Source organism: Monodelphis domestica, chromosome 3, assembly GCF_027887165.1.
Source record: "Monodelphis domestica isolate mMonDom1 chromosome 3, mMonDom1.pri, whole genome shotgun sequence".
Taxonomy (NCBI): Eukaryota; Metazoa; Chordata; class Mammalia; order Didelphimorphia; family Didelphidae; genus Monodelphis; species Monodelphis domestica.
In genome coordinates this window covers 112,137,882-112,151,431 of record NC_077229.1, presented here as the reverse complement: position 1 = coordinate 112,151,431, position 13,550 = coordinate 112,137,882, and the positions used below count along the sequence as shown (strand labels likewise).

At 36.8% G+C, this 13,550-nt stretch overlaps 1 protein-coding gene across 12 annotated transcripts in view; it reads right to left on the bottom strand.

The window, feature by feature from the left end:
• PTK2 (protein tyrosine kinase 2) overlaps positions 1 to 13,550 on the bottom strand; it is a 426,082-nt gene that overhangs the window by 218,696 nt on the left and 193,836 nt on the right. For 11 of the 12 annotated variants that reach the window (XM_056823019.1, XM_056823011.1, XM_056823017.1 and 8 more), the window contains one exon: positions 7,112 to 7,191. The exons of the other annotated variant lie outside the window; for it this stretch is intronic. In XM_056823019.1, coding sequence (XP_056678997.1) covers positions 7,112 to 7,191 — 80 coding nt within the window. The remainder of the gene's footprint in view (positions 1 to 7,111; positions 7,192 to 13,550) is intronic. 12 annotated transcript variants of the gene reach the window in all.

The window sequence follows — 13,550 nt, the reverse complement described above, 5'->3', positions numbered from 1 at the left end:
AGAAAGGGGAAAAAGATAGTCCAGTTTCAAATCTAGTACTACTGACTCATCTGCATTGCTTAAAGGAAAATTGCAACTACCAGTTCATAAGCACTGTTCAAAAAATAATTTATTAAGACCTTAACATGAGGCATTTTGGCTATAATATAATCATGCCTTCTTTGGTCTAATATGTTCTAGACTTTTGCCAGAAATCAAGTTAAACTCATTGGCTTCTAGTTGGCTACTTTCTGGACTATTCTGTATTTTGTTTTAAATTTAGATGCCATTTCCTTGCTTTCATTTCTGTGGTACTTCTGTACTTCATACTCTTTCAAATAATGAAAACATAAAACTAAGCAATCATAGTTTATTCAGTATCTGAGAATTCGGTTCATCTATGCCACGTGACTATAACTTATCAATGGCAACTCCAAAACCCTCTTATTATCTCTTTCCTCACCACAGATAACAAGCTTCCTATTCACTGGCCATGTGTCTTTTACTTTCCATTTCATTCCCCTTAGCAGGGAAAATAAGCAGAAGAAAAACTGAGCATTTCTGCCTTCTCTTTGTTATCAGTTATTGCTTCATTTATCCCAAGCAGCAATTTTATTTTTTCTTTAAGCCTCTTTTCCACAAATATAGTTAAAGCAGACAAACAAAAAGAAAAACATTTGCAATTTTAGCTTTCCTTGTCAGCCTCACAGAATAAAAGAATATAAGAATTAATCACCAGCCTTTTGAACTTTAGCACTCCTGTCACTTTTTATAGGACTGTGTCATACTCTTGAATGCATTCTCTGAGACTTTTCTTTGTACATGTAACCTTAAAAAACTAAGGTGATTGGTGAATTTCCCATACATTAATGTAGGAATCTTTAGAAAATTCAATTTTTTTTCTCATCAGAAATATTTCCCTTTGTATCTTCAGAGTTTGATGCTTGAGAGTTCATCATTCTTCCTAAAATTACTTCTTCTGAAGAATTTTAGTATATAAGACCCTACTTATTTTTCCTTTCTCCGCTTTCTGCTTTGCCAAAACTGAGAGTTCCACATAGCAAGGTTCTTAATCTTTCTCTTTTTTTATATTTTCTTTATAACAAACTCCAAGACAGCTGTCATTTCTTCACAAGGTCCCCATCATTTGAGCTCAACCAGTTTCTCCTACTCAGTGAGAATCATACCCAGAAGAATAATTTTCCTGGTCAGTTTCCCTTCCCTCTTAAATAATAAAATCACATAAAGCTAGCAAGATATTAGTTTCTGTGCTTTTGACTAAGAGAACTATAGCAGTTGTCAAGTTTCATGCTTCATGTTAGATTGATGATGTTTCAGAAATTCATTTATATCCTCTTTCTTATCCAAGTAGTCTTGAATATTCTCTAATGACAACATAACCTGTTGTCTCCACTGCGCTTCACCAAATGATCTCCATCATCAGGAGATCAACATATCACCAGCATTGCTTCCATATCAGTCAACACAGTCATCATTCAGGAAATAGCTCCTATGGAGAGATGACATCCCTGTCACCACCAACACCATCTACTAATATCAATAAGCAGGCAGGCTGTGAGAATAGGAGGCTCAGCCTAGACCACCTATCCTGATTCTAGCCCACTACTAAAACATTCATGTAGGCAGTTAACCTTTGTTGAGATATGGTCTGGTAACTACCCCAAAGGTATCACACCCTGTTTTCTCAGCAACCATAGCTACTGAAGACCCAAGAAAGAAAGTCCTTAATGCCAATATCCTTGGCACCATTTAAATGTCTGAACATTAGAAAGTGATATGGTCTTATTAATGGAAATGACACTAAAGAAAATGTGTGGAATCTGCAGCCTACAAATCAATGGAGCTTTTCCATCTGGCTTGCTGAAGGAGCTCCCTGAAAGCAGAGGTCTTAATTTTCTATTTATTTTAACTAGTACATGATACAGTGCTTAAAAGCTACTCATTCATCTATGGGGATATTTTCTAGGTTCTTTCTAAAAGTATGTGTTCATATGAATGACCAGAAATGTACAGTTGTCATTAACTTTGAAATCTATACATGACCTAGAAAGACAGAAGACCTCTTTGTAGTTATCATATTGACAAAAGTCTACCCCAATACCTAGCAGTGATGTCCTATTACTCACTGGATCATACATAAACTCCTCTGTTTAGGATTTAAAGCTCTACCAAAATAGAGGCCATCCAATTTGGAACTATGCCCAAAGGGCGACAAAAGAATATCTACCCTTTGACCCAGCCATAGCACTGCTGGGTCTGTACCCCAAAGAGATAATGGACACAAAGACTTGTACAAAAATATTCATAGCTGCGCTCTTTGTGGTGGCCCAAAACTGGAAAACGAGGGGATGCCCATCAATTGGGGAATGGCTGAACAAACTGTGGTATATGTTGGTGATGGAATACTATTGTGCTAAAAGGAATAATAAAGTGGAGGAGTTCCATGGAGACTGGAACAACCTCCAGGAAGTGATGCAGAGCGAGAGGAGCAGAACCAGGAGAACATTGTACACAGAGACTAATACACTGTGGTATAATCGAACGTAATGGACTTCTCCATTAGTGGCGGTGTAATGTCCCTGAACAACTTGCAGGGATCCAGGAGAAAAAAACACCATTCATAAGCAAAGGATAAACTATGGGAGTGGAAACACCGAGAAAAAGCAACTGCCTGAATACTGAGGTTGAGGGGACATGACAGAGGATAGACTCTAAATGAACACTCTAATGCAAATACTATCAACAAAGTAATGGGTTCAAATCAAGAAAACATCTAATGCCCAGTGGACTTATGCGTCGGCTATGGGGGGTGGGGGGGAGGAAAAGAAAATGATCTATGTCTTTAACGAATAATGCTTGGAAATGATCAAATAAAATATATTTTAAAAAAATAGAGGCCATCTTATCTTTTTGCCCTTGTTATTTGTTACTGACCTTCATTCTGTCTACTGTCTACTCAGAAAGGCCAATAAATGCATACTGACTGATTACCCAGCTACCATTATTCCTCTTTTCTTACTCAGATCCTTACTAGAAAAATTCCTCTGATAAGACCTATTGAACCACTTAATCAATTCTTAGTAACCAAGCCATTAATTAATTCTTAAGAACATCCAGTTCCTTCCTCCTTGGGGAAGGACTCCAATTTATTTCATGGCTATGCATGTCCATTGGTCCTTCTTCCTTTCACCTTCTGTGATATTCTTCAGTCTCTGACCTGCTGCTCTAATTGAAAAACATAGCTACAATGTGGTTCAAGAGATAGTGTTGTAATTGGAATAAAAACAAACTGGGTTAAAAATTATCCTTCAAACATTCACTACCTGTGTGATATTGAATAAATTACTTCATTTTTGTGTGCATAGCTTCTTCATCTAGATTGAGTTTAAGACTTCATGATATCTATTTCTTTTTAAATCTATGATCCTGACAATCCAGCTTTCCTATTTGTCTCTTAAAATCCTTTCAGTTAAGTTAAACAATGAAGCACTACTTCTGAATTTTTAAGGTATACTTTATTGTCTTTAATAACTTAAGATGTGTGGGAAGCATTCTATGAATTCTTATCCTTTTTTCTTCTAGGAGAGAAACTTTTACTTTGGGCATTGAGAGCAGTCACATGATAGTGATAGTAGTTAGTATCTAAGGTTACTGCAAAAATCTACATATACTCCATAAAAGTGAGATCATTATTCCAATTAGTTCATGAAATACAGATGAAAACTAGGTGAAATAAAATGTAGGCTCAAAATTTAAAAACAATAACAACTTAAACAGTAAACATTTCCCCCAAATGGATGTTTTTGGAGCTTGTGAGTTCCATACTACATATTACTGTGTTCAAGAAAATGAGATATAACCATGTGTTAGTGCTGCAAAAAGATATACTTATGTAAAAAGTTGGACTATATGCCAAGAAGCAGTTAGGTAGAGCAGTGTATAGAACCTTTGAACTACAGTCAGAAATACAAATTCAAATCTATCTTTGGATACTTATTAGTTCTATGACTCTGGGTAAGTCACTTAAATTCTGCCTCAATTTCTCCATCTCTAAGATAGAGGTGATAATATTAGCACAATACTCCCAAGGCTGTTATCATGATAAAAGTGAAATTATATTGGTAAAGTACTTTGCAAATATTAAAGTCTGATAAAAAATGTTGGCTATTATTAGTTGGCTCTTAATACAGTAAGTAATACCTAATAGGAGCTCAATGCTTACTGACTTAAATTGGCACTTAAGCTGAAATTATGTCTTCAAAAGTTATACTTAAGTACATATCCAATATCTATTTGGTGGATTTATGAAAGTATTTTTTCAAAATAAGCTTTTAACAAATATAAATATTCCCCAGTATTTTCCCCTTGTTATCTCAAAAGTCATCCTATCTAATGGATAGTATTTTTTAAAAGAAAAAAAGCAAGATCGATAGTACATGAAAGTCCCAAAATTTGTGCATTATGCAACAAGTATGGACCTCAAGCCATCTTAGAGGGGTGGATACAATGCCCTCTCATATCTCAAGCCACATTTGTTCTTTTATAATTTCCCAACATCATTTTTGTGTGTGTGGCCATCCTTTCCATTCATATTGTTGTGCTGTTAGTGATCTAATCAGCACCCTTGGGTTCAATAAGCATATCTAAGAAGATGATTCCCAGATATGCATATCTATCCCTAACTTCTCTCCTAAACTCTAGTCTTCCATCACTTAACTTCCTCATGGACATCTCAAAAATGGATGCCCATAAGGATCTCAAACTCAACATATGTAAAAGAGAACTCATTATCTTAGACCCAAACAAGGAAGCTAGTCTACCTGTGGTCCAATGGATTGTTCAGAAGCCAAATTAAAATAATCTTCCAAATCATATTTCAATACTTCCACATATAAGCAGTTCTCAAGGAAGTTAAAAATCAGTTCAGAAACATAATAACAAATAAAAACTGTAGCCAAAAAGATTAAAAATAGTCATCAAGATGGTTTCCTGGGTCTCATGGACTGTTTGCCAGTCCTAAAGATTGCTTTTATAATCTTTTGGAATAAAGGGATAACAGCTGAGTCTCAAACTCATCTATCTGAACAAAGTTAGCCCAAACTATCCCAGGTCTGCACCACAACTTTTCTTACTTTAGTAGTTCCAATAGGTGTTGTGGAAGTGTGGGTGTTAATGCACATCTCCTCAGTTCCACTTGTGTCCTAGCAGACATCTCCCAACTTTCCCTCTTCCTGTGAATGACATCACTATCATCCTAGACATTCAAGTTAAGAGAAAAAAGTTAAGCTTTATAGAAAAAAGAAGAGAATCAGAGGAAGAAGGCAATCTCTGTATCATCCTTAACTCCTCATTAATACTCATATCATATATGCAATCTTTCCCCTCAAGGTTTATAGTGTCTACCTTCATGTCTCTCAAATTCATTTACTTCTCTGTTTTTACAAAGTCACTTCACCATCCCGATACTACCTTTGCTCTGTCAAGAATGCCACTATCCTTCCCCCTTATCACTCAGGCTTGCAAATTAAATATCATCTTGATCTCTTCACTCTCACCTCATATATCTAATCTCTTGCTAAGGTCTATGAAATTTACCTTCATAATGTCTCTTATATATATGTATATGCCCACCTCTCCTTTGACACTGCCACATTTGAGGTGTGGGCCCTCAATACCTCAGGACTAGACGAGTGAAATATATAATAGCCTGCTGTTTGGTATTCCTGCCACAAGTTTCTTCCCATTCCCTTCCATCCTCTATTTCAGTGATGGCAAACCTTTTAGAGATGGAGTTCTGACCCCTCCTTCCCTGACTGTTTGCCATGCTTCTCTCCCCCACCAAGGGCTGAGTGTGATCCGCCTTCCCCCTTACACCACACAAAAGAGAAAGTGCTCCCATTGGGCTGCTGGGCAGAGGAGTGGGTGATGTGAAAAACTGTTATCAGGCACAATGGAGAAGGGAAGGGGAAGGGGAAGCTCCACGAGTCCCTCTGATTTTCTAGTAATGGACTGGGGACAGGGGGTGGAGGGGGAGTGACCCACATATGCCCACAGAGATCACTTTGTATGCCATCTTTGGCACCCATGCAATAGGTTTGCCATAATTGCTCTATTCAACTTTCAAGATGATCTTCCAATTAAGAGTTCTGATTATATTGTCCCTCTGCTCCCCACCTATTCAATAAATGCCAGGGGCTGCCTATCACCTCCAGGATCAAATACAAAATCCTTTGTTGGTGTCCAAAGTCTTTCATAACCTGCCTCCCCACCAACATACAACTTTTCAGTCTTCTTATACTTCTCTATGAACTCTGTGATCCAATGACACTATTGTTCCTCACCTTTGCCACCTGTCTTCCTTTAAGATCCCAGAATTCTACCTTTTGCAGAAGGCTTTTCTTCATCTTCCCCCTTTTTCTCTCAACTCACCCTAACTACCCCATAAAACCTTCCCTCTGAGATGACATTTAGTTTAATATATATATATGTACATATATATGAATATATATAGACACAGACAGAAATATCTTGTGCCTACAATTTTTGCACTTTTTCTTTCCCTTTAGAATGTGATCTCCTTGAGGGAAGGTATTTTTTTTTGCAGTTTTTTGCATCTCCAGTATAAAACACAATGCCCAATATATGGTAAGTGTTTATTGACTGATTAAATGCATTCAATAATCTGTTCATCAAATTATTCCTTCTATTTCAAATTAGTGTTTTATGAACATATTGTGATGACACATAGTACAGCAAAGCGTAAAGAATGCCCTAGGAGTCAAGAAAAACTGGGTTGAAGGCCCTCTTGTAACATAAGCTAACTGTGTGACCATGGGCAAGTCATTTAACTATTTAATACTCCAGGTAATTTTCTAAGATTATAAAGTGTATAATGATTACTGAACTGCAATGGTAAAAAGAATTTCTGCCCAGAAGTTTCCTACACCAAATAAATCACAGGTCCAGAAGAATCCTTTCCCCCTCAAAAAAAAATCCTTGACAAATAGTAAAGAAGAAAAACTCTCAAAATTAATCTAGACATATTTGAAAGAAATCATCTTCCTTCAAAAGATAAATATCCATACAAATAAGTACAGTTTATCAAGCTCACCGTATTTCAAGGCAACCCAACTTCAAAGCAATTTCCTGGTCCACTTGATCAGCTATTTCTAACATATAGTCGTTTTTCACCTAGAACATATGAAGCAAGCATGTGTCATATAAAGAAATAATTCTTTTTAAAACAAAGGATTTTAAAAATGATACTGAGAGTAGATAACTATCTAGCACCACGAAAAAGGGTGATCAATTCAGAAACTTTCTGGGAAAAAGTTATTTATTTACAAAAATTATTCCAATTGATGTCAACTTACAGAAATTTATTGATCACTAATATTGGAAAAGTGAGGAAAATCATGACTGTTCTAACTGGGTCTACCATATAATTATGTTATGTAATGTCAAGTGGGTCCTCACTGTTGCTAGGCAATTCTACTAATAGCTCTCTTATCAAATCATTATCTCACTTTCCACAGTGGCTCTTCCAAACCTTTTCATCCCAACTCAGACTTACCATGGCTCCCTCTTCCCCAACTATCTCAGCTGAGAACCTTGCCTCATATTCTACTGAAAAAATTGAGGCCATCTGCTATGAACTCTCTCTTTGTCCTCTGTAGCTAAACTCTTCAAAACAGGTAGCTACAATGCATGTCTCCACTTTCTCTGCTCTCTTTCTTCTTAACTCCTTACAAGTCAGCTTCAAACCTTTTCATTCCACAGAAACTTCTCTCTCAAGAGATACTAGCGATAAAGTTTCTAAATCAAATGATCTTTAATCAATTCTCCTTCTGCTTTACCTCTCTGCATCCTTTGACACTGTTGATCACTCTTTCCTTTTTGATTCCCTTTTCTCTCCAAGTTTTAGGGACACCATTCTCTCTTGGTTCGCCTCCTACCAATCTAACCATTCCCTCTTTATCTCTTTTGCCTCTTCCATATCATGCTTTCTAGCCATAGGTATCCCATTGTTCTGTCCTGGAACCATTTCTACCTCTTTACTACTTCGTTTGGCATCTCATCACCTCCTATGGATTTAATTACCATCTCTATGCTTATGATTCTCAAATCTACCTATCCTGCCCCAAAATTCTCTGACCTCAAATCTTGAATTTCTAACTGCCTTTCAGACACCTCAAACTAGATGTTCAGTAAATATCTTAAACTTAATACTTCCATAACAGAACTCATTAGCTTTCCCCACAAACTCCCTCCCCCTCCTCCTTTTTTCTATTATGGTCAAGGGCAACATCATCCTGCTGGTCTCTCAGACTAGACACTTTAGTGTCATCCTGGACTCCACATTATTGTTCACCCCTAAATTAAATCTGTTGCCAAGGCCTATTTCCCCTCTGCAACATCTCTTGCATATTTCCCCTTCACTCCTCTGACATTGCCACCTCTCTAGTACAGGCCCACATTTGGACTATTGCAGTTGCCTCCTCACTAGTCTCCATGCCTCAAGTCTTTTCTCCTTTCCAAGCAACCTTCCATTTGCTACCAAAGTGAATTAAAAAAAAAAATACAAGTTCAACCACATTACCTCCCTACCTAATAAATGTCAGTGGTCTCCTATTGCTTCCAGGATCAAATACAAAATGAAGTTTGGCATTCAAAGCCCTTCATAATCTAGCACCCCACCCCCCTTTCCAATTTGCTCACTCTTGACTTCTCAATTGCTGTGTACTCTTTAATCCAGTGATATTGGCTCCCTGGTTGTTTCATGAACAAGATACTCTATCCCTCAATTCTGGGCATTTTTCTTTAAGTTCCAACTAAAACCCCACCTTCAACAAGAAACCATCCCAAACCTTAATTAGTTTCTTCTCTCTCTTGATTATTTCCTATTCATCGTATATATAGGTGGCTTTGTATATTTCTTTGCCTGTTGTCTTCACCCATAGATTGCAAACTTCTTGAAGACAGGAACTGTCTTTTGGTTCTTTTTATATCCTTAGCACTTAGCATACCTGGCACATAGTAGGTGTTTAATAAATGTTTATTGATTCACTGACTATATAGTTTTGCTTAATAACTGATTTCCATGCATTAAAAGCCATAATCATTGAACACCAGCTATGTAGACGTCAGAAAACATCCACTCAAGTTCCTTCATGATATAGACTATGAAACTGAGGCTTAGAAAGGCTAACTGATTTGACCAAAGTCACACAATTAATAAAAGACAGGGCTGGGATTGGACGCAGGCCCTTTGATTCAAAGTTTTCTGCTACTTCTACTATAGCATGCTCTTTCTTCCATAAAGAAGGGATGGTAATTCACTGCCTCACAATGCTAATGTCTATGACAAAGAGCCTATTTATATAACATTTTATAGTTCTAAAGTTTGCTCCCTGATATAAACCACTTCATTTCATCTCCATGATAACTTCATGAGTTAGGCACAGAAAGAACTGTTATCCCCACCAAAGAGGTAAGGAATTGAGAGTCAAGATGGATTGTCTAGGATTACACAAGTATTAAGAGGTAAAGCTAGACCTCAAACCCGTAACACCACACTGTTTTCTGAAATAGAACTAATTAAGATGACTTTAATGTTATGACAAAAAAAATTAGCAAGTCAATTTAAAATTTTAATTTAATTTAAAAAGCAAAATGGTCATACAAACACAACCCAGAAATTATTTTATTGTCATTTATTCTCCATAATTGATTTGTGCAAATTCAAATGTGTTCAAATTCAAATTAATCTCAACATGAATTCCATTTATCTTGAGGTGGTAAGGCTTACTGGTGGAGCTATGAACAGGTATAGTTATTCTGGATGGTAATTTGAAGTAAAGGCATTAGACTGTGTATACTCTTTAACTCAGCACTACCACTATTAGACCTATACTCCAAAGCAATCAAGGAAAACGTAAAAGGACCCGTATGTACAAAGTATTCACAGCGATTCTTTTGGTCATGGACAAGAAATGGAAAATAAGGGACTGCAAATGGCTGAGCAAAAGATGGTATGTGATTGAAATGGAATACTTTTGTTATAAAAAAAGGAGGATGAAAGGGCTAGTTTCAGAAAAACTTGGGAAAACCAGTAGGAACTAATGAAAAGTGAAGTGAGCAGCTTTATACATACTTATTAAATGCCTACCATATGCCAGGCATGCTGCTAAATGCAGAGCCCACAGAAATTGACAAAGGGCAGTGCTTGTCCTTAAGAAACTCATATTCTAATGGGAAGAAAACAAGTAAACATGTGAAAGGCATTAGAATAATTATAAGAGGGTAAGAAAAATATTCTTGTAGAAGACAGGATTTTAATTGGGACTTAAAGAAATCTAAAAGCCAATAGGAGATGAGAAAAGAGAACATTTCATCGATTGGGGTACAGTCAGAGAAAATGTCCAGAACTAAGACAGGAATTGTCTTTTTTATGGAACAGTCAGAAGATCAGTGTCTCTAGAGTAAAGAATATATGGCATGGAGTAAGAAGAATGGAGAGGTAAGGGAGGGCTAGGTAATGAAGACTTCTGAAAATCAAACACAAGATTTTGTATTTGCTGCTGGAGGTGACACTGTTGGACCTGTTCTTTAAGAAAAACATTTTATTGGCTGAATAGGCAATAGATTAGAGTAGGAGGAAAGTTAAGGAAGATAGATCCACTAGCAGGCTATATCATTAGTCCAGGCCAGAGGTAATGAAGATCTGCCCAATGGTAGCAGCAATGTCAGAGGACATAAGAGGGCATATTTGAGAGATGCTTCAAAGGTAAACTGACAGGCCTTGGGAACAGACTGGATCTGGGGAGTAAAGCAAAAGTGATGAACTGAGAGTAATACTTTAGGGTACAAGTCTGAGGTACTGAGAAGATGGTGAGGTTCTCAACAATAACAGGAAATTTTGGACAGTAATAGGATAATGTAATAGGACAATTATAATATTGTAAGGTTAAAAAAAAACTTTGAAAGTAATAATCAACTATGAATCCAGAGGATCTCTATGATGAACATCCTATCAACTTCCTTAAGAAATGGTATTGAAATGTAATTTTGGGTGTGGTAAATGTGGTAATTACTTTGGTTTGACTATAAATATTTGTTACAAGGGTCTTGATTTTCTTCCCCCTTTTCCCCTTTAGAGGAGGGAGGAAAAGATTTCTATTAATTTAATTTAAAAAAACATGTTGACTGAAATGGGTGTGAATATCATAAATTAATATGTTAGTATATATTACTTACTATGAAAGTATGCCTGGAAACAAAGAAAGGCAAGAACAATAAACACAAATTTTACAAAACTGAGTCCTGAGAAATTTCTTGGATAAACATACAAAATTATCTTAGTAAAAAGTTTCACTATCATGTTCAGATATTCCAGCAACTTTATAGTTAATGTTATACGAAGAGCACAGAACATTGGTGTCAAGAGACCTGAGTTCAAATTCAAGACCAGCTTTTTATTAGCAGTCTATTTAGAACTTCAACCTTCCTTACTCCTATGGAAGACATCATCATCCTGCCAGTCACTTATCTTCAAGTTTGGTGTCATCCAGGATTTTGCCCCACTCTCATCTCAACTCCTAACAACCAGCCCCATTATGTTTGTCCCCTTGATGTTTATTATCCAGTCAGCTTGCTGGATTTACTAATTCAATAGTCACATTATCTCTTATATCTATCCCATTTAATAGATCAGGCCTTCATCTTCTCTTTCCTGTTCTGCTGCAAACCTCCTGAACTCTACTTTCTTCTAATAGCTACCCTCTCCCATTTACATGTTTACTTGGTATGGGGGGAAAAGGAGGAATAAGGTGTTGTGTGTGTGAAGAACAGAGGGTTAGCAAGTTCAACTCTATTACAGACAATGAGAGGAAATAATGTCCATTGAGGTGTTGACCTTTATGAGTAGATAGGGAGAATTTTATTCACCCTGGAGTTCTTTACAACCAAAAGAATCATACACAGTTCCAGCCTCTATACATGTCTTTTAACTTTACATTTAAGCCACCTTGATTCTATTCATTTGTTTCTTTGTAAAATGAGGAGGTCTATAAGATCAGACTAATACCTTGAAAAGCCCTTTGAGGCAATCCAGCCCAAACCTCCCAAAACATCAGAGATAGAATAGGAATTCAAGCTCTCCAACTCTAAAGGCATTGCTCAAGACTGACTGAGTTCTTTAGTGTTTACAACCCTTTGTCATTCTTTAAAATTTCCCCACAAGACCTTGGGGAAGTAAATGGTCTAAATAGTGCAGTGAATATATAATATTCACTAAACAGTGCACTAGAGCTGGTAGTTAAGGAAACTCAAACAAATCTGGCCTCAGACAGTTATTAGCTGGGTGATTCTGAGCAACTCCCTTATCCTTTGTATGCCTCAGTTTCCTTGACTGAAAAATAAGGATAAAAGCACCTACCTTCCAAGGTTGTTGTGAAGATCAAATGAGAAAATATTACTAAGAATTCTGCAACCTTTTAAGTGCTACATACATGCTAGCTGTTATTGTTAATGTTATCATCATCTCTATTATAAGCAAAGACACTGAGACTGAAAAAGGTAAACTGACTTGCTCCTAGTCAGTATTGTGATTTTAAAATTTCATCCATCTTGCTTGGTCTAGCATTCAAGAATGTGCACACCCACACTACACGGGTATGTGCTAGCTAATGACAAATCAGAAACATCTAACTGCCCCCTTGGGCTGTCCTAAGCCAACCTTGAGCTACCATTGGCACATGTGAGACATAGGAAGTGAGGTAGAAAACAGCCTCTGGAGTTCTCGTCACTTCCTGAGGAGAGGCTAGATGCCAGTTCGATCCTGGAGCTGGAGCTGGGAGGAGGCCCGCAGACAGCTTTCCTTTAGATCGGTCACGTGAGTGATAAGGACAGACTCCCTTCTCTGCCTTGGCTCTCCAAGGCCTTAAACTCCCGCTTCGCTCAGCCTGAGCCAGAGTGGTTGAGTTAACCTTTTTCCTTCTCTCCCTTTCTCGCTCTCCCTCTAATAATATCTTTTTCCTGTTGTAATTAAATTACCATAAAACTCCATTCTGACTTGAGTGTTTCATTTAGGATTTTTATAAGTGAAATCCTTGGCGACCTATAATTAATGTAATCAGTCTTAAACCCTAAATTTGAATTTAACAGTTAGCAGAAGAAGCAGTATATCATCCCTGGTCCTTCAACTCCAAATCCAATGATTTTTCCATTACACCACAGTACTGATATTGGCAAATGATGACCTCATGAAGACTAAAGGCTAATTGTAATCTAATAAGAAAGGATCTTTCTTAATATTAGTCTAGTTTTAGAAATCTATAACCATTTTCACCCAATGATTACAAATACCTTTTGAACAAAGGCATGAATGTATGAATACATATGCTAGTCTAAGAGTTGATATTCATTATACTAGTAATATCAGACTAAAATCCTTATAGGCCACACATTGCTTTAGAAAACCACAAATTAATTTTTCTATGTTGGATGACACTTTTATTTATTTTGTTAAACATTTTGCAATTATATTTTAA